The sequence below is a fragment of the Canis lupus genome, chromosome X (assembly GCF_011100685.1).
Source record: "Canis lupus familiaris isolate Mischka breed German Shepherd chromosome X, alternate assembly UU_Cfam_GSD_1.0, whole genome shotgun sequence".
Lineage (NCBI taxonomy): Eukaryota > Metazoa > Chordata > Mammalia > Carnivora > Canidae > Canis > Canis lupus.
Window position 1 is genome coordinate 19,945,899 of NC_049260.1, and position 27,254 is coordinate 19,973,152.

At 49.5% G+C, this 27,254-nt stretch overlaps 1 protein-coding gene across 1 annotated transcript; it reads right to left on the reverse strand.

The window, feature by feature from the left end:
- Nucleotides 1–256: 256 nt before the first annotated feature.
- Nucleotides 257–20,437, reverse strand: LOC119878098 (transcription factor SPT20 homolog). The gene is made up of 4 exons (XM_038588771.1): nt 20,355–20,437; nt 17,350–20,200; nt 15,633–15,750; nt 257–452 (listed from the first exon to the last, which is right to left on the reverse strand). The coding sequence occupies exons 2-4, from the start codon at nt 20,180–20,182 to the stop codon at nt 257–259; spliced, it is 3,147 nt and encodes a 1,048-aa protein (XP_038444699.1). The 5' UTR covers nt 20,183–20,200; nt 20,355–20,437.
- Between the last annotated feature and the right edge of the window lie 6,817 nt (nt 20,438–27,254).

The following is a 27,254-nucleotide window of genomic DNA, read 5'->3' on the forward strand; positions in this document are numbered from 1 at the left end:
CTCTGTGACCACTTTGGGAACTAGACAGAGACAAGGCCTCTCCTCAACCAGGAAAATGATTAATGATCCCCCACCTCTGAGCAATGAGACTCACTGCTGCTCCTTTACCAACGACAGTTGTAGCCTTTTCTCAATTTTCCCACCTCTTAAATAAAAATGAGGTCACCTGATGACTATATTGCTTCCGCCTCTTGACAAGTAATTCAGAACATGTCCCCACTTCCTTAAACTCTCCTTAGAATCCCCCAATACTTGCCTAAATCCTGCAACAACCCCTCCCCACCCCTTCCTGCCATGCCCCGTGGTTCCCAGAGTGGGCTCTTCCAAGCTGCAGCCAGAGACCTGCAGCGGCCTGGTCTTGACCGCAGGTGCGTTCCTCCTGGCGTTCCGTCGCTAGGCACCTGTGCCGGCTCCTCCGGTTCATTGCCAGCTGATTAGCCTTGGAAGCGATGCTAGGGTAAAGAAAGCAAATGTCACCATTTACAAATGTCTGCTGGTTTTTTTTTTTCTCTCTCCTCTTTATCTGACATAAATCCCGTCCTTGCCTTTGTTACATGGAATTGATCTGTTCCGTGGCTCCTTTTGTATACATGCAAAATACTGTGCTGCAGTGCCCTTCTGTGCTTCTCTGCATCAGTTCCCACTGTCAGTTCAGACGGTTACTGAAAACATGGCAGCAACAGTGGGGTTTCCCTGTAGCTCCACATAGTGGATACCTTCCATTTCATAGCATGCAGCTCCTTCCAGTGCCCCTCCACTGTTTCTTCCGACATGGGCTCCAACTTTTGCTTAACTCTCTTCTCCTCTTTGCAGCCCACCAGAAAGCAGGCGGACAAAAAGAATCCCCAAACTCCAAAACGACATCCAAAAAGCCTCCAACTTGATTTGGCAGAGTGGTTTCCCTCCCACTCAAGCCTCTACCTTAATACTTTGCTTCTTTGCAGACCTAAAGGCTCATTAATGAATGAGAAATGGAAACTAACCTGAATCCCCAATAATAGAATAGTTAAGTATAGTGCATTGGCTGTGTAGACTATCTTCCAGCTGTCAAAAGAGGCAATTAAGGCAATCTAGAAACAAGGAAAATTGTTTATGAAAAAAATATTTATGAAAATTAAGCATAATACAACAAATGGTGAATAGCGTGATTACAACTAGGTAGCAATCATCTGTGTGTAGCTCAGGGCACCTAAAAGGGGTACCATTCAGGATTTATACTAAGTGTGACGTGATGGCATGAGCAGTAGGCCTGTCCAGGCTCTATTAAATGAGGGACAGGGATCCCTGGGTGGCGCAGCGGTTTGGCGCCTGCCTTTGGCCCAGGGCGCGATCCTGGAGACCCGGGATCAAATCCCACGTCGGGCTCCCAGTGCATGGAGCCTGCTTCTCCCTCTGCCTGTGTCTCTGCCTCTCTCTCTCTCTCTCTCTCTGTGTGTGACTATCGTAAATTAAAAAATAAAAATAAAAAAAATAAATAAATGAGGGACAGAGGAGTCTGATGGAGAGGATCAAGGCTTGGAACTACAATGAGGTGAGTGAGGCACCTGCACAAAATTTAACAGCGCAAACAAACTTCAGTAATCAAGACAAAAGTAATTTAATGTATATTTTCAAAAATCAGAATTAAGGCAAAAATATATAAATCTAGAGTGAGCACAGTATCAAAAATTTACCTGCTCTTGTTTGGCCCAGAGAGTGAGTGCCTCAACTGCCTCATCCTAGTCCCAGCCCTGATAAGGACAGTGACTAGCCATGTAGGGCCATTGGTCCTCTCCCACCATTAGGACTGAGCTGCATTGAGAATGAGGGCCACTCCTTACCCCTAAAGGAAGGAGAATCCAAATGCACACTTCGTTAGGGAGCGGTAGGTCAGCGGAAAGATGTTTCCATGTCGTGGAATGTCGACTTGACCTTCTAGGAGCTTGGGCCAGGACAAGAAGATCTAGCACATATAAGTGCCCCACCATGCAAATCTCCATAAAGAACTACTCTACTCAAATAACCTAGTTGAGTGACTCTTGGAGATTCTTTGAGTGTGAAATGGAGGCATGTCTATGAATCAGAAGCAGCAAAGGACATCACTATAGCAGCCTAGGGTCTCTAGGGGGTACCAATCTCCTTGTAGGAGCGGAGGCCGAAGGATTTACATTTGTGTGAAAATATGTGCAGAATACCGGAAACTAAGGAGCTGGAAGAGGGGCATTTGGAGATATTTCTGTATATTGTGCAGGTTGGCGGTGGGGGCTGATCTAGAGAGATACAGTCTTGTGATTGTTGTAAACCTCTTGAGCAGCCAGGCTGGGGTGGCCTGTGAAAAATCAGATTCTGTAGGCAGATAGGTAAGGGGTATGAAAACTTGTAAAGTTTTCTTAGTGCTTTAATGTGATCTTTTCAGTTAATAAAAGGGAAAATGAAGAAATATCACATCCACCAAGTTACCTATGTAAACTTTGGCACAGTAACCTGGACTTGAGCAAACTTAAATGACAATATCTCACATGATCATCTGAGCAGGTAATCTGTGAGGTCTTCTCAAGATCAAGGTCATAGCTTTCCTTATGGTGTTCTGACTAGAAAATGCTAGGTCAGGTTACCCTGAAGATAAAATGCCTGCAAGGATGAGGCCTAAAATAAACATTCTGCATTTAAATTTAAAACAAACTCAGAACAATAGCAAACTATGGCCAGTGATTCTAATGTGTAGTCAAGATTGAGAAAAACCTGTGAGGCCAGTGCTGTCCAACAGAACTTTCTGCAAGGATGGAAATGTGATACCCATGCTGCCTAATAGAGTGGCTCTGGAGCACTGAAATACAGCCAGTGCGACTGAATTTTTAATTTTGTTCAATTTTAAGCAATTATAGTTTAACTGTCAGTAACTGCATGTGGCTCGTGGTTCATGGCTTGTGGCTGCTGTATTAACAGTGCAGCTCTCCTTGCACTCATGTTCAAATTTTGGCTGATGTTGGGGCCACCTGAGGAACTTGGTAAAAACACAACGGTCCAGGCTGCATCCTGCTTTAGCAATCCCAAGACTCTGTGTTCTTTATTAGCTAACCAGGAGATTTTCTGCAGCAGCACTTGGCAGACTTATTGGTGATCTTGGCAAAATGCAGATTCGGATTCAGTAGGTCTGCGATGGGACCAGAGAGTCTGCATTTCTAACTGGCTGTCATTGGTGCCCATGCTGCTGGTCGGGGGACCACACTTTGGGTAGGATGGCTCTAGATCCTGATCTTATTTGTTTCTTCTTAAGATAAATTCCAGAGTGGATGCTGTTATCCATTTTTGAACATTTTTCTTTTTTCTTTTCTTTTCTTTTTTTTGTTTTTTTTTGAACATTTTTCTTAAATTGAGACATAATTGCTATATAACATGTTAAGTTTAAGGTGTACAATGTGTTGATTTGATACATTTATGTATTGCAGTGTGATGACCACCATAGCTTTAGCTAATACCTCTGTCATGTCATGTAATAATTATTTCTTTTTTGTAGTGAGAATATTTAAGATCGAATCTCTTAGCGATTTTGAAGTCTGTAATACAGTATTATTGACTACAGTCAATATGCTGTGCTTTCACTCTTCGGAACTTTTTCATCTCCTGGTTGCAAGTTTGTCCACTTTAATAATATCTCCCCAGCTCCCCCACCAGGGGGAAGAGGTGTCTGGGACACCAGCTCCTCTTTGACTTCCCTCCTCCTGTTAGAATCAGGCCAGCTACATTTCATCCCCCCACCCCAGTTTCCTACACAGTGAAAACACCAGGAACACCTGGAAGATTAGAAAGAGGTAGAAATCCAAGGTCGCAGTGGCATCCACTTCATGTCTGTATTTTGTGCAGTGCATTTTTTTCATAGTTTACTGGCTGTTCCAGAAAAGAAAGCCCTCCTCTCTCTCTCTGTTTCTTTATGTGTGTATGTGTGTGTGTTGAAAGGGACAGTCACTATGCTTAGTGAGAGTGTTGTTTGAAAAATAATCTAATTGCCACAGATGTCCATGTCTGAAAAATCAAAGCTCTGCACAGTTTATGGCACAGAAATGAGATTTGACCTGTATTTGTCATATTAACCAGTTATATTTCCTATAGATTTTACTAAAAAGTCCCTAAAATCATTGCTAGGACTTAACAATAAGTATAGATTCCCAATTAGTTAAAGAAGGGAAGAGGGGATTTTTAGTGGGTCAGAAACCTCACATTATCTTTTTTTAAAAAAGATTTATTTATTTATTGGAGACAGAGAGCACCAGCAGGGGCAGCAGCAGAGGGAGAGGGAGAAGCAGACTCCTCACTGAGCAGGGACCCTGATGCAGGGCTCCATCCCAGGATCTTGGGATCATGACCTGAGCCAAAGGCGGATGCTTAACTGACGGGGCTACCCAGGCACCCCAAAACATGACATTATCTTAACATGGACTGCCTTTTTAAGTCTCAGGAAGTTAAATAGATCTTTTGATGGGAAATCATGGGCACTCTCTTTTTATGTGGACATATCGGTATGTTGCACAGTGTCACCCATACACCAGATGGCTGCTCCTTTCTTAATGCCACTCCATTTAGATAAAAGAACCTAATTCTGCGCTGTGTTTCCATCACACTCTGCTACAAACTGCAGCTGCAGTTGTGTGGAAAGGCCGTGGTCTCCCCTAGCCACCCTGTGGGGAAGGGGCTATTGTCACCCAGGTCCTATCTTCTCTGACCCTGGAGCCAGCCATGGGTGGAGTCTGCCCAACCACTGTTGCTAGGGTCACCTTTACCTGTATATTGGCTGAGACTTCCAGAAATTACCATTGCCCACATTCCTGTTCTTCCTCTACTTCCTTGGTCATTCCTCAGGCTCCCATCTGAACTTTATCTCTTTCCAACCCAGAAACATTGGCACCCTTCCAGACTCAATCCTAGGCTCTCTTCTTTACATATTTAGCTGCTGTGTTGCTCAAGACATACCAGTTTTTTTTTAAAGATTTTATTCATTTATTCATGGGAGACAGAGACAGAGAGGCAGAGACACAGGCAGAGGGAGAAGCAGGCTCCATGCAGGGAGCCCGATGTGGGACTCAATCTGGGACTCCAGGATCACGCCTTGAGCTGAAGGCAGACACTCAACCGCTGAGCCACTCAGGCGTCCCAACATACCAGTTTTTGACACTTGTTTTTTTTTCTTTTCTTTTCTTTTTTTGTTTTTTTTTTGACACTTGTTTCTTGAACTGTGCCTTCAACTGTTCCACAATGTCCCTCTTCGGCCCTTGGAGATTCTTTCATTTCTTTCCCCCCATTTCCTTTTTTTTTTTTTAAGATTTATTTATTTATTCATGAGAGACATAGAGAGGCAGAGACATAGGCAGAGGGAGAAGCAGGCCCCTCGCAGGGAGCCTGATGTGGGACTTGATCCCAGATCCTGGGATCATGCCCTGAGCCAAAGGCAGACGCTCAACCACTGAGCCACCCGGGCACCTCTACTCCATCCTTTCCTTTTTTTTTTTTTTTCACTCCATCCTTTCCTGATAGTAATATTGTCATTTCTGGTTTTTATGGCATTGGCTTGCTATCTCGTATTTCTTATAAATGATTTTATGTTTGGGTTTGTTTTCATTTTTTCTTAGACTCATTTTGACATTTCTGATCATTTGCATTTACTAAAATGATTGATATGCTTGATTTTATTGTTCCATGTTGTATTTATGTTGCATCATTTTACTTTTGATGGTTCTTTTCCTTTCCTTTTGCTTTTGCGAAGTTGCTGCCTGTTCTTTTTTGTCCTTGTTAATTTAGAAATGCCATTGCACTTTTCCATTCTTTTAATGGCAATTTATTCTCTGGTATTCTTTTTTTTTTTTTATTCTCTGGTATTCTTAATTGGATATTTTTTTTTTACCATTATTTGAAAACCAGACCCCTCAACTCTTTTCTCACCAAGACAGACCCCTCAACTCTTTTGTCACCAAGACAGGTTTTTTCCTTGCAACCCTACTCCAAGAAGATGAGATTGTTAGACTATTTTAACTTTCCTCCCCCCACTGGCCTTAGTTGACAAATTTCAAATGTTCTTTCTCCACCCTATCTCTATGTTTACCACATCAATGCCTAAGTGACCCCGAAATAGTTTAGTTCTAGATTATTATTAAAATTACCATTGCAGCAACTTCTTTTAAGAATCCTTACCAAAAAATCCTTATCTAGTACTCATATTACATATTCCAAGATGTTCATTTATGATTGATTTAGATGAAACCACATATTACTTATTCTCAGACATCTAATCATTATCCATTTAAACTTTAATACTTGAGGCCTCTGTTTTTGTTCATTCGTCATTTGTTCATTCGTCATTTGGTCTCAAATAGGTCATGTGGTTGTTAACATTTTTTAATTCTTAAAAAATGAAAAAAAAATTTCATTTACCTTTTTTTGTTGATGGACGAATGAAATTCTGGCTGTATATAGGGTTCTGGGATGGTAGTCCTGCACTCTTGAAAGTCTAGATATTATTTCAACATCTTCTGTCTTCTAGGACTTTGTATGTTGTATTAGAGAAGTCCAACACTCATCTTATTTTCTATTTGTAGAAAACTTACTCTTTCTGAGTGGAAATTTAAGATTTATCTTTTAGGGATGCCTGGGTGGCTCAGCAGTTGAACGTCTGCCTTTGACTCAGGGTGTGATCCTGGGATCCCGGGTTCGAGTACCACATCGGGTTTCTTGCATGGAGCCTGCCTGTCCCTCTGCCTGTGTCTCTGACTCTCTTTCTCTCTCATGAATAAATAAAATCTTCATTCATTCAAAAATAAATAAATTTTATTCATTCATGAGAGAGAGAGAGAGAGAGAGAGAGAGAGAGAGAGAGAGAGGCAGAGACACAGGCAGAGGGAGAAGCAGGCTCCATGCAGGGAGCCCGATGCGGGACTCAATCCTGGGTCTCCAGGATCAGGCCCTGGGCTGAAGGCGGCTCTAAACTGCTGAGCCATCCGGGCTGCCCGAATAAATAAAATCTTTTTTTTTAAAGATTTTATTTATTTTATTAATGAGAGACACACACAGAGAGAGAGGGAGAGACCAGGCAGAGGGAGAAGCAGGCTCCATGCAGGGAGCCCGACGTGGGACTTGATCCTGGGACTCCAGGATCACGCTTCGGCCAATAAAATCTTTAAAAAAAAGATTTATCTTTTATTCTTGAGACTTAGAATTTCACCAAGGTATGCCTAAGTATGTATATCAGCTATTGCCAGAATGATGCTATGTAACTACCACAAAAATCTCATTGGCATTAAATTATAATTCTCGGTTACTCACACATCTACAAATCTAGGATGGGCTTGACTCTGACATTCAGGTTGGGCTCAGGTCGGCTTGATGTATTTCTCATCCTCCTTGAATCAGGAGCGTCCCAAAGCATGCTCTCCTCCTGGCAGAAAGCAGAAGGGGAGGATGTGAAAATAAAGGAAGCTTCATTTAAAATGAGGTTGAGGGATCCCTGGGTGGTGCAGCGGTTTGGCGCCTGCCTTTGGCCCAGGGCGCGATCCTGGAGACCCGGGATCGAATCCCACATCGGGCTCCCAGTGCATGGAGCCTGCTTCTCCCTCTGCCTGTGTCTCTGCCTCTCTCTCTCTCTCTGTGACTATCATGAATAAATAAATAAAAATCTTTAAAAAAATAAAAAATAAATAAAAAAAAAAATAAAATGAGGTTGAGAGGCCCTGAAGGGGGAGCTCTGGGCACGCCTGACTGGCTCAGCTGTGGTGTGTAATTCTTGATCGCAGGGGGGGTTGTGAGTTTGAGCCCCAAACTCACATGATTACTTAAAATCATTTTTTTAAAATGATCCTTAAAAAAATAAAGGGAGAGCTCTCATGCATGTACCATCCATTACAGCCTGCATAACCAGCAGCAAGAAGGAAGGTAGGAATTACCTTGACTAGGGAAGACATTTTGCACACAGGGTTTTCATCTTTTGCTTTAACCAAAGAGAAGTAAGTTCCCTTCCTGTCTCAGCAACAGCACTAACCAGGGCTTGTAGCCAATGAGAAATCACCACAACCTGAAACTCTTGTTCTCCAGGGAACTTCTGTTTAAAACAGCCCTCCCCACTTTCTCTTAAAACCTAATAAAAGGGATGCCTGGCTCAGTCTGAAGAGCATGTGACTCCTGATCTTGGGGTTGTGGGTTTGAGCCCCAAGTTGGGTGTAGAGATCCCTTAAATAAATAAACTTAAGAAAAATTCCAACCACCATAAAAAAAAAAAAAAAAACTAAGAAAAGCTGACCTTCCCTTCATCTCCTTGGGCTTACCTAGGGTTCACCATGGCTTGTATGTTTGGGTTTGTTTTCATTTTTTCTTAGACTCATTTTGGCTTGTATGTTCCAAAGTGCAATTGTTCTGTTATTCCTCAATAAACTAATTTGGCTAGTAAAATAACTGGTTTTTCATTTTTGAGGTTGACAATGGTGAACCCACTGTGCAGGTAAAATTCAGGCTTCTGCTTGTATTACGTCCATTGACCCAAGTGAAGCACAACCAACCCTAAGTCAGGAGCTCGGAAGTATAATCTGCTCCTCTGTGTTAGGTGAAAGGGAGGGAACTGGTACTTGTTTGCACAGGTAGTTAATCAGCTATAATTTGTAGATTACCTACTATGATTCTCATGGAACCTACTGGAAACTTGGTGTACTTTTTCAGCCTGCAAACTTGGGCCTTTGTTTTGTTCAAGGAAATTTTCATTTATTTGCCTAATTATACTTCTCCTCCAGCAGTTCCCTCTCCTTATTGATGGCCTATTTTTGCTTGTTATGTCTCCTAGATCTGTCCTCCACCAAGACTCTTAGTTTTTCCCTATAAGCTCCACATTTTTTGCATTTTGAGATATTATACTTTGAGATATTTCTTCTTACTAATTCTAGCTCCAAGAGTAGCCATCCTCTTCTTTAATTCATCTGATGTATATATTTTTTTAAAAACTATGTTTGTTTTTTTAAAAATATTTTATTTGAGAGATAGCAAGAGAGAGAATGAGCAGGAAGGACAGGGAGAAGCAGGCTCCCCACTGAGCAGGGAGCCCGACATGGGGCTTGATCCCAGCACTCTGGGATCATGCTCTGAGCCGAAGGCAGATACTTAATCAACCTAGCCACTCAGGTGCCCCGTATCTTTTTTTTTTTTAAGATTTTATTTATTTATTTATTTATTTATTTATTTATTTATTTATTTATTTTTTATTTATCTATCTATCTATCTATCTATTTATCTATCTATCTATTTATTTAGAGAGCGAGCGAGAATGAGTGGAGGCAGAGGGAGAGAGAGAATCTCAAACAGACTCCAGGCTCAGAGCAGAGCCCCATGTGGGGCTCCATCCCAGGACCCTGAGATCATGACCTGAGCCGAAATCAAGAGTTGAATGCTTAACTGATCGAGCCACCCAGGCATCCCCATCTGATGTTTCCTTAAGTTTGAAACCACAGCATCCAATTTCAGAGAGTTTGTACGTGTGGGAAGAGGTGTGCATGTATAGGATGACCAACTTACCCTGGTTTGCCGAGCACTGTCCTGGCTTTAGCACCGAAAGGGTCACATCCCTGGAACACTCAGTCCCAGGCAAACTGGGACAGTTGATCACCCTGATACTATACGTGAATCTCTTTAAATCCTAGTTTTATTTTTTTAATCGTTATCTGTCTTCTGTAGCAATTCTGTTTTTGCTGGGTGTCTGTCCTGTTTGATCTTTCTCCTCTGGCTGCTGGGAACTCTTAAGATGTCTGGTTATTTTTCTTTATCTACTGTATTGAGACCATTTGGGTCTCGCCTGTCATATACCAGAGCTTGAAACAAATTCAGCTACTAGCTTTATTGGGAGAGAGAAAAACTTACAAGGCCAGGATAGCAAGAGGAGAGAAGGCATGGATCCCTTTCCTCCCATCATCCAGCAGAGGAGAGTACCAGTGCCACCATACTTTCCTAGATACACAGTGTGGGTTCACGTTCCAATAGAGGGACCTGCATCATTATTGCTCTTCTTTAGAACAAGCATGAGAAAACAATTTTATCAAGGAAGGGATACACAAACTGCTTGGGTGCCATGCAGTCTGGAGCTAGACACTAGATATTTAAAGGAGTTGTCTCAGAATTTAAGCCATCAGCACCTGAGGTCTGCTGGGAGACACTTTTCCTGGGTTTCCCTTGTTTCTGCACATTTTGTGAACAGAGGCACTGACAGCTTTTATTCTGAGATAACTTTCCAAGGAAATTTGTGTAATGAACAGCCTTAGGAGACAGAGATTGTGTCTCCATATGGAGCCAAAGAAAAATTTGTTGACTGGTATCATAATGTCTCCCTTTAGGGCAAAAATTGGGCAGGTTTGCTTGCAGCTCTCTTTAAGATCCTGGTATTTCCTAAGCTTGGTTCCTCCCCTATGACACACCTCCACTGCATGTGCAGCATCCACTTGGGCCTGTCTCCGAGTTGCCCCAGTGGGACGTGGCGGGGCAAGAGAACCAACGCAAACATGAAGCACATGCTGCCTGTCGTGCTACGGGTAATAAAATCCTTTGCCTTTGACCCAATGTTCTTGTGATTTCTGCCAGCATCTAAGAGATTAAAGCAGACTCACTGGGATCCCTGGGTGGCGCAGCGGTTTAGCGCCTGCCTTTGGCCCAGGGCGCGATCCTGGAGACCCAGGATCGAATCCCACGTCGGGCTCCCGGTGCATGGAGCCTGCTTCTTCCTCTGCCTGTGTCTCTGCCTCCCTCTTTCTCTCTGTGTGACTATCATAAATAAATAAAAAATTTAAAAAAAAAAAAAAAAAATAAAGCAGACTCACTTGTTGGTTTGCAGGCAGGGGAAGTCTCGTACCCTTCCCAGTTCTCACCAGAGCCTGTTTTGGTGACATGCTGCCCCATCAGAAATCCTTCAGTGGAAGCTTCCTCCACCCTGCTCCCAGCAAACCAGAATGAGGTCACTTTGGGATAATTATGCTCATTTCACTATAGCAGATAACTGGCAACTCCAGGGTGGTAGATCATCTTTGACCTTTATGTGGAGAAAGTCCCACTGTACGATAAGGTCATCTTCTAAGTATGATTTATAAGTATTTTTAAAAAGATTTCATTCATTTGAGAGAGAGTGCATGAGCAGGGCAGGGAGTGGGGAAGGACAGAGGGAGAGGGAAAAGCAGATGTCCCACTGAGTAGGGAGCCCCACGTGGGGTTCGATCCCAGGACCCTGAGATCAGGATCTGAGCCAAAGGCAGATATTTAACCAACTGAGCCACCCAGGCACCCCTGATTTATGAGTATTTTTCTATGAAAATAGCTTTATAAACAGCGGTTATATCTAGCCCTAGTTATTCCCAGTCTGACCCTGTAAATTTATTAAGCAGCTCCAGCTTAATGGTTAAGATTATGGGTTCTGGAACCAGGCTATCTAGATTCAAATCTTGGCTCCTCCCTTAGCTAGATTAGTTACAGTATCCTCTCAGCTGTCTCACTTGAAAATGGAGTTTACAACACTAACCACCAATAGGGTCATTTTGAGGATTAAATGAATAATGCATGTCTTGTAAGCAGCTCCTTGGTGGGCTGCTGTGATAATCATTAAATAATCTGGCCGCTATGTACAATTTAAGCAAGCTTGATCATCACCTGTTGTCTTGCTTTTATGAGATAGAGTAAAATTAGCCTTGCTCTGCCCACTCCATTCTCCCAGGTGAGAAGGCCAGGCCTGGGGAGAGGGGTCTGCAGTTCTCCAGCCCGCCTGGGACTAGAAGAATGTTCCTACTACCAGGGAGCAGTATTATGAAACTTGCTTGGCCCACATCTAAATTACATTTTCTAACATATTAGTGTCACTTTCAAAGAGAATATATTGATGTCCAACAGTCTGACTCTGAATCTCTTTCAGTTGGTTCCAACCTATGGCAGAGATGGCACCAACACATAGTTAAATGATAGGCTGTAATCTGTCACTTCATCTGTACGTCTTGGGGTCTCTCCAAACATATGCTGAGCCCACTGTGGATGGGTCTTTGTCTTGTCCTCAGTGAGGCAGCTGAGAGGGCAGTGTGAGAAAGGACATGGTCTCTTACCCCAAAGGCTTAGGTCCAAATCTGGGCTGATCCTTGATAGGTAGGTGACCTTTAGCTCCCAATGCCTTGTTTCCTCATCAATAACTGTACCTTCCTTAGACAGTCCTTGCAAGGACTGAGTGGGAAGAAATCCTGAATTTTATAGCCTACGTGTTTCTCAAGATACAATTAAAACAGCTAAGTAGGGCAGGCCTGGTGGCAGCGGTTTAGCGCCACCTGCAGCCCGGGGTGTGATCCTGGAGACCTTGGATCGAGTCCCATGTCAGGCTCCCTGTGTGGAGCCTGCTTCTCCCTCTGCCTGTGTCTCTGCCTCTCTCTCTCTCTGTGTCTCTCATGAATAAATAAATAAAATCTTTAAAAAAAATGAAAGCATTAAAAAATAAAACAGCTAAGTACATTTATCCTGTAGATGAAATACCGAAGTTCTGCAGATGAAGGATTATTTTATGGAAAAAGATATATACTTGAAACACTACTGAGATTGTCAAGGACGTCCTCATCCTTAGTAGTGAGAAGAAACTCGGCTTCCACTAATGAATGGGTGGCCGGGATGCTATTTCAGGAGGCAGCACACAACAAAACCAAAGACAGGACTGGTATCGGTTGGAAGGTGGGAGAAGTGGGAACAGGACCCTGGAGACACCCTATCTAGCAAGGCCCCTAACATGTTCAGTTACCTGTAGGAAAACAAAAGTTTCTTAGGAGAAGTGAATGTTCCTAAGATTTTCTCAAAATAGAAATTGAGAATGGGATGAAATATTTTTATTTTAACTTATCATTTATGAGGTAAGTACACATTATCTGTGCAGATACACATCTCTGGACTTCAGGGGCGGGGGAGGGGCAATACATTTCTATCTGGAAACTTACCTCTACCAAGTTGTGGTCTGTGTTCTACTCGTGATAGGGTGACAAGGCACTAAAATCTCGAGCCTTCTGTTCCCCAATCTATTTATTATGTACTCATCTTTGCATATGTACCCTGCATTGTTTTATTGAGGCTTTATTTACTGGGAATGTAGCATAAATTGCTAAAGGATGAAATGACATGAGTTATAAATAAAACCAGATTCTAAAGAGCCATTTTTCTTTACTTTGGTATCTGTATTCTCATCCCAGCTGAGGCCTAACACATTACCAGGTATGTGAGAAGTCCTCCGTACACAGGTGAGTGAATAAATATACTGTGGGATTTTACATCAAGGGTGCTTACCCCTTCCTATTCATCCGTGTGGCAGTGGCATCAAATTACCAATACTGATGGGATGATTAAAAGGAAATGACCATATACCACAATGGTAATGTCACACAAAGCTGAATTTATTTACTGGCCTGGGAAGGAAGCGCCACATGACTCAAGGCCAAGTTCACCTATGTCTCCCTGTAGCATAACTGAACCCTAAACAACATAGATTTACGTCTCTCAAGTCCATTATATGCATATTTTTTCGAGAAATACCGTAGACTACGGTACATGTATTCTGTCCTCCTAATAATTTGCATGATATTTTGTTATCTCTAACATAGTTTATTGTAAGAACACAGCATATACTACCAATAATAAACAAAACGCATGTCAGTCGAGTGTTTGCATGATCGGCAAAGCTTCTGGTCAGCAGTAGGCTATGAGGAGTTAACTTTTTGGTTAGGCAAGAGATACAGACTTTTTGACCTCGTGGGGACTCGGCGCCCCTAACCCCCACACTGTTCAAGGGTCACCAGTACCGAGAGGGCAAAAGGAAAGAACTACATCAAATCAGGTGAGATTCGCAGTGCAGGTGTCCGGTTGATTCCTCTTACCGAGCGGTCATTACACTGGCTCACTCGTGAAAAGTGCAGGCACATGCACAACGATGTCCGGGACGGGTTACCTAAGGGCCCTAGCAGGCTCAGCGTCACGCACGTGGCAGAGCTGACTCATTTCTTGAAGTTGGTCGAAATCCCCCCTTACCGGGGCTGGGACAGCAGGCCCAGGACAGTCGGGGTTGATCAAGCAGGAAGCACCAGTTCCCTGCCTCTTTGTTCATCTCTTTTGGGCTGCCAGGCAACACCTCCCTTTTCTCCTAGGGCAAAAGGCAGGCAGCATGCATGTGTACATAGAAAAACACATTATCTGGCGACAGGGTGCCCCTTAGAAAACCGTAATGGAATGAAATATGAGAAGCTCTCAAGAAACTACATGTACACCAACGCTCCTAGCCAACGGTACTCACAATGGCCAAGAGGTGGAAGCAACCTACACGTCCACCAATGAACAACGGGTAGACACAATGTGCTATATGCACGCCAGGGAACGTTCTTCGGCCCGACTAGAACGAACAAAGCCCGATACGCGTTACACCACAGGCGAACCTCAAACACCTTATGCCCAGTGAGACAGGCCAGGCAAGGAAGGTCACGTGCCATCTGATGCCATCATCAGCAAATATCTACAACAGGGAAGTCCACAGACACAGGAAGCAAACTGGTGTTTCCGGGGCTGGGGGAGGGGAGGATGGGCAGCCAGGGCTTCCTGGCTCCAGAGCTTTCTTTGGGGTGACGAAACTGTTCTGGAACTGGAGCTGGCGGTCCCAGAGCGCTGGAAGCATAGTCAATGCCACTCAGCTGTACGCCTGAAACCGGTTACTCGGCGCTTAGGTGAACTACACCTCCAAAAAAAGAAAGGGGAAACAGCAAGAACTTCAGGGATATCTTGAGCCCCACTGAGACAAGCAAGCGGGGACAGACAGACACGGGGGAGCCGGGGCTGCTGAACAACTGATGGCCACCAGGAAGAGACAGGGAGAAAGAAACACGGGTGGAAGGGAATAAAGGGGAAAGGAGAGAAAATGAGTGGGAGGAAAGGGAGGTGGGCGGGGGTGACTGGGTGACGGGCACTGAGGGGGGCACTTGATGGGATGAGCACTGAGTGTTATGCTGTATGTTGGCAAACTGAACTCCAATAAAAAAAATATATTAAAAAAAGAGAGAAAGAAACGGGTGGATTCCGCTTCGGAACCTGACAGAGAGGTTGCCGACACTTGAAGAGCAAATAAAGCAAGCTCATTTTCGAACGCTTAGCTGTTTAGCGCCCGCAAATAACCTGCAGTTCTAAAGCAAGTCAACGACTGTACAGGGAGGAAGCGAGACATCCCACAAGTGCCTTTTCAAGGCCAGCTTGCACCTGGAGGAGAGGGGCTGAGCTCTGCGGGGCCTGAGGGGGCGCGGGGACTGGGGGGCACTGATGCTAAAGCAGCAGCCCGGGGCCACCACCAAGCAGGGCGCCCCTGAGCCACGCTGCCCATTGGGAGGTCTCCCACATCCTCCACACAGGCCTGACAAGCACATCACCTCTCGGTGGGCGTCACCTCTTCTCTCAAAACGCCTTTGTAAAAACTGCAGTGACCACACCGTGCACAGACCTTTTAGAGCACACACCAAGGCCATTCCTCTCAAAGCTGTCTCTGGTATTTAATAGGTCACTTCAGCACAGACTATGCACAGGGAAACCATGTTTAGAAAGCTACGACCTTGGCGTCCCACGCGACAACGTGGGCGAACCTTGAGGACGTCCCTTACTGGCTGCGCGGAGTGAGCCAGTCACCAAAGGACACGGCTGCCCCGCGATGCCGCTTCACCCAGGTACCCGAGGCGGTCCAGCTGCGGGAACCAGAACGGAGCACGGTGGGTGCCCGGGCTGCGGAGAGGGGGAAATGGGGAAATGGGGAGCTGCTGCTCCGCGGGGATAGAGTTTCGCTTTCGCAAGAGGAGAACCATTCCAGAGGTCCTTCACGCAACGACGTGAATCCAGTCAGCATCGCTGAACCGCACACTCAAAAAACGCTGAAGCCCGTACACTTCAGGTCAGGGTTTGTAACACATCTAAAAGTTTTCAGATAAAAAAAAAAAAATACCAGGTTTAAATGACTGCTAGTTGTCGTTTTATCGTTTTCGAGAAATTATAGGCTTTAGGACTTTATTTTTTTTTAAGATTTATTTATTTATTTAGGATAGACAGAGAGAGAGAGAGAGAGGGGCAGAGACACAGGAGGAGGGAGAAGCAGGCTCCACGCCAGGAGCCCGGCGTGGGACTCGATCCCGGGACTCCAGGATCGCGCCCTGGGCCAAAGGCAGGCGCTAAACCGCTGAGCCACCCGGGGATCCTCAGCTTTAGGACTTTAGACTGAACCTAGTGTGGAGCTGAGGACACCGCAGAACATTCTCCTAAAGAGAACTCAGTCTACAGCTACAACAACAAAGCAACACAATCCCAGGTTCTTAAATCGCTGCCTTGTTTCTACATAACGCTCATGAGGTTGTGCTTCCGTAGAGTTTAGACATCTCACCGTAAAATACCGATACCTTATGGAAAACAAAAACACCAAAACCACCCAACGTGAAGTCAAAAATCGGGAGGTCACCTGGGTGGATGCTCTGGTGCTTTTATTTATTTATTTTTTTTATAAATTTTTATTTATTTATGATAGTCACACAGAGAGAGAGAGGCAGAGACACAGGCAGAGGGAGAAGCAGGCTCCATGCACCGGGAGCCCGACGTGGGATTTGATCCCGGGTCTCCAGGATCGCACCCTGGGCCAAAGGCAGGCGCCAAACCGCTGAGCCACCCAGGGATCCCGCTCTGGTGCTTTTAAAATAGACAGAAAATAATGCAAGACTCAGAACTGGGGAGGGGAAGGCGGGTCTCTGGTCATTTTACCTTTGGACTGGCTTGCGGCCTGCTGGCCCTGAGGTGGCCCAGGCATCTGGGCTGCTACCATGGTCACAGCTGCAGGGCCCTGCAAGATTCTCAGCTGTTGTACCTGCTTCCGGAGCTGAGGCTAGGGCTGGGGCTGAGGCTGGGGGTGAGACTGGGAGTCAGACCGGGGCTGGGGGTGATACTGGGGCTGGGGCTGAGGCTGGGGCTGGGGCTAGGGCTGACCCTGGGGCTGGGGCTGGGGCTGGGGCTGGGACTGAGGCTGGGGCTGGGGCAAGGGCTGACACTGAGGCTGGGGCTGGGGCTGGGGCTGGGGCTGGGGCGAGGGCTGACACTGAGGCTGGGGCTGAGGCTGGGGCTGGGGCTGGGACTAGGGCTGAGGCTGCAGCTGGGGCCCTGCAAGATTCTCAGTTGTTGTACCTGCTTCTGGGGCTGGGGCTGGGGGTGATGCTGAGGCTGGGGCTGGGGCTGGGACTGAGGCTGGGGCTGGGGCTGGGGCTGGGGCTGGGGCTGGGGGGTGAGACTGGGGCCGGGGCTTCAGCTGGGGCTGACCCCGGGGCGGGGGCTGGCGCTGGCGCTGGCGCTGGGGCTGGGGCTGCGACGACGACGCAGGGGACAGCTGCAGTGCCTGCAGAGGACGAGGCTGGCTCTGCCCGGGTGTTCTCTGGCTCTCTGCAGAGCCGAGCTGTGCCAGCGCCGACACCGCTGCCTGGGGCTGCGGCAAACTGCCTTCTGCACCGAACTTCACGAGCACGGCTGGCTGAGCAGAAGAGGCCGCTCTTGGACTCGCCGCACCTTGCGCACTTGACCCCTGTGGCACTGGCTGCGGAGGGCCGGGAGTGAGGGCTTGCTGGAGTCGGTCCTGGGGAATCAGCTGATAGACCTTCTGCTCTGGCTGCTGCCCGGCGTTCAGAAGGAGCGAATCTTGCCGAAGCTCCAGGAGAGTCACTGGCCTGAGGCCTGAAGCGCTTTTTAAGAAAAACTGAACGCGGACCGGCGGCGCAGAGGACACTGCCTCTGGTGGCCGAGCTCCCGAGGGCGCGCTGCTGGGCTTACTTGCCGCAGGAGCCGCGGAGCCGGCGGTAGAGCCCTGCCTGGGGCTGCAGGCCCCCGCCACAGCCTGGGCTCGGCCGCCAGGGCCCGCCGCTTGGACGACGACGCTGCGGCCGGCGGACGTGGCCGTGACCGGGGTGGCCGGGCTGCTCTGGGAGGAGCTGGCGGGGGACAGGGTGGTCGTGGGCAGCCTGCTAACTCCAGCGTCCTGAGTCACAGAGGATTTCTGGGACTTGACCGTGACCGGGGTGGCCGTGGTTCTTGATGAGGAGCCGGCGGTGGGCAAAGCGCCTGCAGGAAACATGCTGACTCGAATCAGTTCCACAGCGGACTTCTGGGACTTGGCCGAGGCCGGGGTGGCCGGGGTGGCCGGGGTGGCCGGGGGCCTCTGTGAGGAGCTGGCGGCGGCCAGGGCGGCTGCAGAGAGCGCGCGAACTCGGATCGCTTCCCCAGGCGGCGGCTGGGACTTGGCCGAGACCCGGGCGGCCGGGGGCCTCTGTGAGGAGCTGGCGGCGGCCGGGGCGGCCGCGGGAAGCGCGCGAACTCGGATCGCGTCCCCAGGCGGCGGCGGCGGGGAGTCGGCCTCCCCAGAGGGCCGCTGGGAGTTGGCCGAGGCCGAGGCCCCGGCCCAGGCCGAGACCGGGGCGGCCAGGGCGGCCGCGGGAAGCGCGCGAACTCGGATCGCTTCCCCGGGCGGCGGCTGGGAGTCGGCAGGGACCCTGGGCGCCAGGGTCCCCTGCGAGGAGCTGCCGGTGGACAGGGCGGCTGCGGGAAGCGGGCTAACTCCAGGCAGGCCCACGGAGGGTTTCTGGGAAAGACTGGGTGGCGCCGGAGCAGGAGCGGGAGGTGGCGACTGAAGGAAGCTGCTGGCCTCCTCCCCTGGAGGAAAACTGTCACCTGGCCAGCTCTCTCCTGAGCTCCAGGGAAGTCTGATGCGCAGAGGTGGGTGTCTGACGCCCTTCCCCAGGACTGGAGACCAAACCGACACCGCCGCCGTCGTCGTCGTCGTCGTCGTCGTCGTCGTCGGCTGTTGCGCTGGTTTCCCGGGAGGAGGCCCGCCGGGGCCGGCTGAGCCGCTGGGGCCGGGTGACCACGCGGTGGCCGGGCCCCGGGCCTTCTGCTGGCCCACCGCCTCCGGCCGAACGACTAGCCTCCCGGCGTCAGCCTTGGACTCGGGCGGGACGCGGTTCGGACGGCCATCTGTGGCCGAGCGCGGAGGAGACGTCGGTCGCTCACGGCCGGCTCTGTGCCAGGGCCTTCTCTGTCCACAGAAAGGTGGGTTGCTCGGCGGCTGCGTGGAGGCCGGCTCCGTTGTCTGAGGCTCACGGCCGCCTTCATAGCCAAACACACCATCGTCTCTTACCTCGGGGGCTGGCCAGACCCCTGCAGGGGAGACGTGGCATCTGGCCGGCCTCTTCCCTCTGGCGTATTTCTGCACATCCACTTCAGAAGGGACGGCCAAGTCACAGGGCCTCCGTTTCCACAGATCCACACAGCTCCCTGCTTTAGAAATCTTGAGGTCGTACCGCTGCCCGGCTTGGCTTTGTCTGCTTTTTTTGCAAGAGGCCCATAGTCCCAGCTCGGGAGGAGGTGGGCATTGAGACAGCTCCTGCTGGCGAGTCAGAGAGGGTGCGGAATACCTCCTGAAGCTCCTTTTCATCGGGCGAGTGTTCATCTTCTGCTTGTTATAGAGCAGCCTGTTTGCAGCGCAGGCTACTGACAGAGAAGGGTCAAGACACAGGGGTTCGGCGGTGGCCAAGATCAGCTGGCTCTCAAGCAACAGTTTCTCTTCCTCGGTCCACTGCTGGCCGTCGCTGGTTATGGACTGCATGTCGCAGGCTAAGGTCTGCATCGTGGGGCGCAGGAGAACGTGCCTGGTCTGGTAGCCGGCAGGCTCCCCGTGGCTGCACTGCCTGTAGTCCCGTACCTGTGCTATGACACACCCACAGTGGAAAATGTTAACCTGAGATTGTTCCAGGAGATCCACCAGGGCAGGAGGCAACTCTTCAGCATCCAGGTATTCGAGCAGCTCGCCTTCCTCGTAAGGCAGCCGAATGGTCTCCGAGCAGGAGCCCTGCTTCCCCTCCAGCATCAGCGAATATCCCTCCCCTCCTGGGTGTAGGTTGACCACTAAACACGCCAACGACTCTCTCCTAACCAGCTTCTCTAACAAGTTCGCGTTGCTTCTCAGTTCCTCCGTAGCCTCGGGCTCTTTCCCACACTCTTCCACGTAGATGTCATAGAGCTTTTCAAACAGAGAGGCTGCCCCACTCGACGAGCATTTCCTTTTAGGAGGCCTCTGCTGGGCACTCGCGATGACATAGTCCGCACGGTCCAGAGCTCGTTCTACGGCCTGCTGCATCGTGCTGCAAAAGGGGCCCTACAAAGTAGAGAAAACGCAAGCGCCTTGAGGACTCTACTTCCATCTCTCACGTCTCGCAAGCGCCGCAGCTGCACAGCGGGAGCCACCAGCCTGACTTGCAAATGGTCGGCCAGAAGCCCGCCCCACGAAAGCACCACGCAACGCAACGTACCTGGGATTCGGGGAAACAGCTACACGTGTTGGAGCCACCAGGGCGCCGCCTCTGGAGTCGCTGGGGGCTGGGCCGGAAGTGGATGGGAGCCCCCCCGCCCCCCTCCCGGGCTCAGTGCCCCTGCCTCCGCCCCCCTCCCCGCCCCCACCGGAGCATCTGCTTGTGCGCACGTGCGCTCTCTGCAGGCCACGGGCGGGCGGGCGGGCTGCAGGCCTAGCCCTCCAGGCCTAGGCCTCCTCCTATTGTGGCCTCCGCCTGCAGGCCACGAGGCCCACCGCCCGCACCTCCACCTCCGCGGCAGGGCCAGACCCTTGCTTTACACTTAACGCCCAAGGCACGCAACCGATCCGAGGAATACGCACTCCCCCCCCGCCCCCCCCCCACACACACCCCGTAAGGTCCCGGTCCACGCCAATTTGCGCAGGAAGGCGGCTTCGGGGAAGCCTTGGAAGCTGTTCCTTTCTTTTCTTGGCCAGCGCTTCACCCACAATCGTTCACGGTTTGAGTCTCCTGTCGTGAACGGCAGGGCTGCGCCTGGTGCCCATCACCACTTGAACACACCCCACAGAGTCCACGTGTGTGGCTCCTGCCTACGTGGAGGCTCGCTGTACTTGGTGCAGGCGTCAGAATCCCTCCTTGAATCTTCCAGTGATCTCCTGCCTGGTGGTTGTCATGTGGATGTGCGCATCAACGTGCCTTCCTGATACTTCAGTATTTACCTCCTACTTCCCTGTGTAGCACAGTAAGGGCGTTTTGCAAAGGATGCCGGAGGCAAGTCGCGCCGGCTGGGAATTACAGTTCGGGATTAAACTATCGGTTTGAAATAAATAAATAAATAAATAAATAAATAAATAAATAAATAAATAAATAAATAAATAAATAAATAAATAAATAAATAAATAAATAAATAAATAAATAAATAAATAAATATCGGTTTCAGAAGCTGACCTGCGCGTGGATGGAGCTGAGAGCTATTGTCCCGGTGATGGCAGCGCAGTTCAGTGATCACTCTGACTTGTAGACCACAGCCAGGATCCCAAGGCTGGATTTGGAGGAAGGTGATTAGGTCGTAGGTAACTGATGGGCCCTCCTTTTCCACTGCCTCCGCTGCCTTGAGATGTGCGGGCCTTTGGGGACAGGTTTCATGTAAAACAGTCTCTTGAGGGGGATCCCTGGGTGGCTCAGCGGTTTGGCGCCTGCCTTTGGCCCAGAGCGCGATCCTGGAGTCCCGGGATCGAGTCCCAGGTCGGGCTCCCGGCATGGAGCCTGCTTCTCCCTCTGCCTGTGTCTCTGCCTCTCTCTCTCTCTCTCTCTGTCTGTCTCTCATGAATAAATAAACAAATAAAAGATCTTAAAAAAAAAAAAGAGTCTCTTGATATTGACCGGAGACATAGCGATATACAAGATATTCAGAGAAAAGTCTCACAAAGGTGAGGAAGCCAAGACCAGTGGGTGGGAGTCCCAAACTCCGCACAACTATGCAACCGGTGTGGATCTTGACCAATGGCAATGATGACAACTGTGTGGATAGTAGATTCGGTCGAGTGAAAGGGGATTGACAACTTTTCGCCGGAGAGCTCCTGAGAGATGGCCCTGTATGGGGGACAGACGGGAATACTTTTGTGCCGGCCCACCAACTGTCTTTGGGCAGATGGATACTTGGGGAGCGCCTCAAGGGGGCTTGAAATCAAGTTGAGTTCCTTAACTCTTTCACACATCCTCCCCGTCTCTCTTTTTTCCACCCCCACTTGCCCGAATTGAGGCTAAGTACGAGACTGGATGGCAAAAGCCTATTTTTCTATGCGGTAATCCAGCTCTCCTCCTGGAAAATAAGGAAGTCCGCGGCTTTTGCCGGGCGGCTGCTCCCGGCCCGGGGAGCGGACTCCCGGCTTCTTAGCACGGCGAAGGAGGAGGGCCCGGACAGGGGTGAGGCCACCAAGGGGGCCCGGGGCTCGAGGTTGAGGGGGTCCTGGCTCTCCGGGTGGCGCCGGTGCCATCGGGGTCGGTGCCCTACGTGCCTTGCCCGCCCCGCCTGCGAATAGGTCCCTGGCCGCCTGCCGCCTGCCTTCCCTCCCAGCTCATCTCTCTCCCCTCTTTCCCCCGTGTCTGTGCTCCGGCCGCAGTCACCGCAGTCACCGCAGTCACCGTGCCGCGGACAGCCTGACCCTTCCAGACACACACACACACACACACACACCCCAGCCAAAGCCTGCTGCTGCTGCTGCTGCTGCTGCTGCTGCAGAGAGGCCCCTCCCTGCTCAGGCCCCTGCCGTTCTCCACCTCTTCACCTCAGAGGTCCCGCCCTGACCTCTGACCTCGGAGAAGCACGTCAGTCTCCTGCTCTCCTGCTCGCTGCTGTTCCACCCAAGCACACGTGCCCCACGCCCTGTGAGGGCCAGCCACCACGCCGGAAAGGAGCCGAGCGTGCGCACCGTTTCTGCTCACCCTGTCCCTGGGTTCTCTGAGGGCAGAGGCGACGTCCCTTCCATCCTTGTGTGGTCACTGACTCGGGCGGCCTGCACTCGGCTCGAGGTCGGCACCGCCGAGGGAAGGGATGATCGACTCCACGCTCTAGTTACCTCAGCTCCAGGCTCCTCGGAATCTCGGCAGGTAGATGTATGATCCCCCTTTCAGAGACGAGAAAGGCACCCACAGCCAGGTCTCCTGGCTCTGGTGCTCTGGACCGTGCCAGGATTGCCTGAACCTGGGCACCTGGACACGCGTCGCGTGGGGGCTGCCTGCACGCTGCAGGCCATCCAGCAGCATAGCCTCCCCGGCACCATCCATCCACTGCTTGCCGATAGCCCTCACCCTCGGTTGCCATAACCAGGAATGGCTGGATATTGCCAAACAGTCCCGGCCGGGGGCGGGGGGCGGGGGGGGTCGGCAGCATCCTCTGCTGCTCGAGAACCACTCGACCGTAGACCTGCCCTGTACACCATGAGCGTGATTCGGATGCAGCCCCTTAGCCCACGTCCCGGAGTATTTGTCACCAGGCAGACAGGGGTATCTGCCACCCTGTCACAGGATGGACCAGACCTGCCGTGGCCACACTGGCTGTGTCTTAGCTTGGCTTTCCCCAGGAGTGTGCCCTGAGGAGAGGATCTGAGTGCAAGTGGTTCATCTGGGAGCTCATCCCCAGAAGCAGCGGTATGGGGAAGGGGATGCCTTGGGAAAGAAGACCACGACGGGCACGTCCGCGGGCAGAAGACCGCTGTGCGCAGCTGTCCCGGCTGGGGAGCTCCGGGAGGGGGCGGGGCGGGGGCGCGACAGTACCAAACAACTGTCAGGTTCTTCTCCCTGGCACTGTTCCCCGTCACTCCAGGTGGCCACCGGTGCTGACGTGGCCACATAATACCCTCACCCGGAGAGTCCCGATCGCTTGCACTAGTCCTCGGTCTGCGGAGGCAACGTTGAGTACCGTGGGGATTCGGGCAGAACACGGCGGCATCGGCTCCACCCACGATTGAAGCTGGGTGGGAGAAGCGGGCCGTTGCTCCTCAGTGCTGTAGAGAAACGTGTGCTCTGTGATATCATCTGGCCGTTTGGAGAGATGAAATGCTACTCCATCCGAGTGAAATGGGCCATTTCATGGGGGGGAGGAGTGCGTGTGGGGGTGGGTGGGCGTGTGAGTGAGTGTGTCAGCTCTTAAAGCCACCAGGGCGGGGATCCCTGGCTGGCTGAGAGGTTTGGCGCCTGCCTTCCGCCCAGGACGCAATCCTGGAGTCCCGGGATCGAGTCCCGCGTCGGGCTCCCGGCATGGAGCTTGCTTCTCCCTCCTCCTGTGTCTCTGCCTCTCTCTCTCTCTCTCTCTCTCTCTCTCTCTCTCTGTGTGTGTGTATCATAAAAAAAAAAATAAATAAATCTTAAAAAAAAAAAAAAGTAAAGCCACCATGGCCTCCAACCGAAGTGGTGGCCCTCACCTTACCCACCCCCCCAGGCCTCCTGGCCACAGGTGCACTGGACGAGGCTCCCACCCTGGCCTCGCGTCTACCCCTGCGTGCGTCAGTGGGCCTGGCAGCGCTTAGCGTGGTTCAGCCATCCCCCTCACTTGCACTCCCTAATTGCCTGGTCTTCCCACAAGATGAGGGGTTTAAAAAAGAATTGCTCTGAGTGCACACCGTCCTTGGAGCCCTCCAAGCACGTTAATGAGCACGCTGGCTGATTATAAGGACTCCGATGGCTGCCCTCCCCTACGGCAGCCTGACCTAGATGCACACGCTGAGAAAACTCACGGCCAGGCTAAGATATGCTAGTGGGAGAAGAGAGTTCAGTTAATTGCAAGATAATTGAGCTAATTTACAATTAGCAAACTGGTTTGTGCCATACCCATTGAGGTCTAGGTCTAGATTTTGCCACCTCTCCCCTGCTGCAGCTAATTAGAGGGACCAGCCACAGAATGTGGACTACAGGGAGCAAGCGAAGGTGAAGATACGTTGCTTGTTGGCCTCATCTCTGGTTAACCCTCCATCACTTGCCCCGAGACTGATGTGTCTCTCCTGTGATCAGACCCCAAGACACGTTAGAGCGAATCCCTGGCAGATGGATGCTGCAGCTCCGGGAGAGCGCAGGACTGGAGGCCCCTCCCACAGCCCATGACAAAGATGGGAAGGCAGACCTTACCCCCAGAAGCATCCTGCTAGGGAGAGGGCCCGCTGCAGTGGGATTTTCCAGTGGGGGGGGGGGCGGGGGGGGGGGGGAGATTGGGCTCCCAGTGCATGCCATGCTCCGCGTGCAGCATGGGCACGTGGGCGTCTATGGCCAAGGAGCAGGGTGGGAGTCAGTGGGTGGAAAAGCACTAAGGGGAAACGTCAGGGGGTATGGGGGATTCTGGCTAAACAGGCCCAACAGGATTGTCTGCTGAAGACAGGCCAGGGTGATCAGGCTGAGGCTGGGGGATGGTGGAGGATGCGAAATGGGATTGGGTATGGAGGGTGGGGGCGCTTCTGGTTAAACGGATGGAGCAGGGTTCTTGCCCAAATGGCCTCCTACAAGGAAGTGCCGGATGGGCCTAGGAGAAGGTTGGGGAGCCTGACTGAAGTTTGGCCAAGTAAAGAATCTCTGTCACCATCAACTTTTAATTATGAAAATGTTCCTTATTACAGTTACAAAGGGTAAGATATACTAGAGGAAGAAGAGAATTGAATTAATTGCAGGATAAATACCCTAATTTGCAATAGTAAACCGGTTTGTTCCATGCTCATTGAGGTCAAGTATGAATGTTTTTTATTAAGTGTAATATACAGAGAGTAAAATTTTCCTTTTTCAGTGTGCAGACCCGTGAGTGTTCAAGAATGTTTTCAATTGTGCAATCGCCACTGCAATCAAGGTATAGAACTTTTCCATCATCCAAAAGAAAAAAAATTCCCTCATGCATATTTGACGCAGATTCTCCAAGACCCAGAGGCCATATCACTTTGTCTTAATTAGTGTAGTTTTATAATTTATGAGTTTTGAATCAAGCAGTGATAAAACTCTCACTTTATTCTTTTGAAAAGTAATTTTGGCTACTTTCATCCTCCTCTTTCCAGGTACATTTTAGAATCATCTTGTGAATTTCTATAAGTTGGAGGCCTAACCCCTAGTTCCACTAATTATCTCTTCCCTTGATCAAGTCACTTAACTCTTTTGTGTCCCTGTTTCCTCATTTATAAATTCAAATGATGATGATGATATTTTGAATTTTAAATGGCAATCCATATAACCCTTGTCCATATAACTATTCCTGGCACATAGCAATCAATAAAGGTCAGCCATGTTTTTCCTTTACCACTGCCCTTTTGAGTCCCTTAGCATCCTTTTCTTTTCTTTCTTGGGGACAGTGGGGAAGTAATGAATGGTTTGAAGAGAAATAGTAACTTGTTTAGCACATTAAGTGGAGCCTTGTGAGGGCAATGGGTTAGCATGGGATGAGGTTGGGGACAGGAAACAGGTGATCAAGTGACCACAGTGACCTCGCAGCTGATGAGGTCAGTGTCAGTGAAGCTGGCAAGGAAATACTTGAGTTATTTCTCAGTTCAGCGGTACTTGAGAAGTAATTGGTTATAGGAGTTGAAAACAAGGAAAGAGTTGAATTTGGCTCGGAGCTGCTAGCTTGAAGAGATTGAATGGCTTCTCGTGGCTTATATGGTATCATATATAATTCACAATGTTTTTTTGTGTGTCAAAATTGTAGGAAGTTGGGGAATAATGCCATTCTTCAAAATGTAAACTGCCCTAACAGCAGGGATTGCTATTTTTGCCCACTATGGCTTACCCAGGGCATAGCACATGCCTTGCATATAACTAGGTACTTGCAGTAGACAGAATAATGGTCCCCCAAAGATGTCCACATCCTAATCTTTAGAGCCAATACATATGTTACCTTCCAGTGCAAAGAAGATTTTGCAGTTGAAATTAAGCTATAGAGCTTGAGATGAGATTATCCTTGTTCTCCTGGGTGGGCCTAATATTATGACAAGCATCCTTATAAGGGAAGGAAGGAAACAGGAAATTCAGAGAGAGAGGGAGACGCCAGAAGTTGCCTCACTGCCAGCCTTGAAGATAGAGGAAAGTGCCATGAGCCAAGGAACACAGGCAACCTCTAGAAGCTGGAAAAGGCAAGGAAATAGATTTTCCCTAGAGTCTCCAAAAAGGAATGTAGCCTTGTTGACATTTTAATTTTTGCATAGTGAGATCAGTTTCCAACAGTTGACCTCTAGAACATTAAGATTATAAATATATGCTTTTTAAAAAATATTTTATTAAAAATTTATTTATTTATTTATTTATTTATTTATTTATTTATTTATTTATTCATGAATGACAGAGAAAGAGAGGCAGAGTCACAGGCAGAGGGAGAAGCAGGCTCCATGCAGGGAGCGGGAAGTGGGACTCAATCCTGGGTCTCTAGGATCACAC

Excerpts from the sequence above, each read along its gene's own strand:
- LOC119878098 (XM_038588771.1), bottom strand. The coding sequence starts at position 20,182 with ATGCAGCAGGCCGTAGAACGAGCTCTGGACCGTGCGGACTATGTCATC. Across the intron at positions 15,751-17,349 it reads GTCGCAGCCCCAGCCCCAGC|CCCGGGCACCCACCGTGCTC; the intron begins GCCAGCGCCAGC and ends CCCTCTCCGCAG. Across the intron at positions 453-15,632 it reads TGGCTCACTCCGCGCAGCCA|CATCGCTTCCAAGGCTAATC; the intron begins GTAAGGGACGTC and ends TCTTTACCCTAG.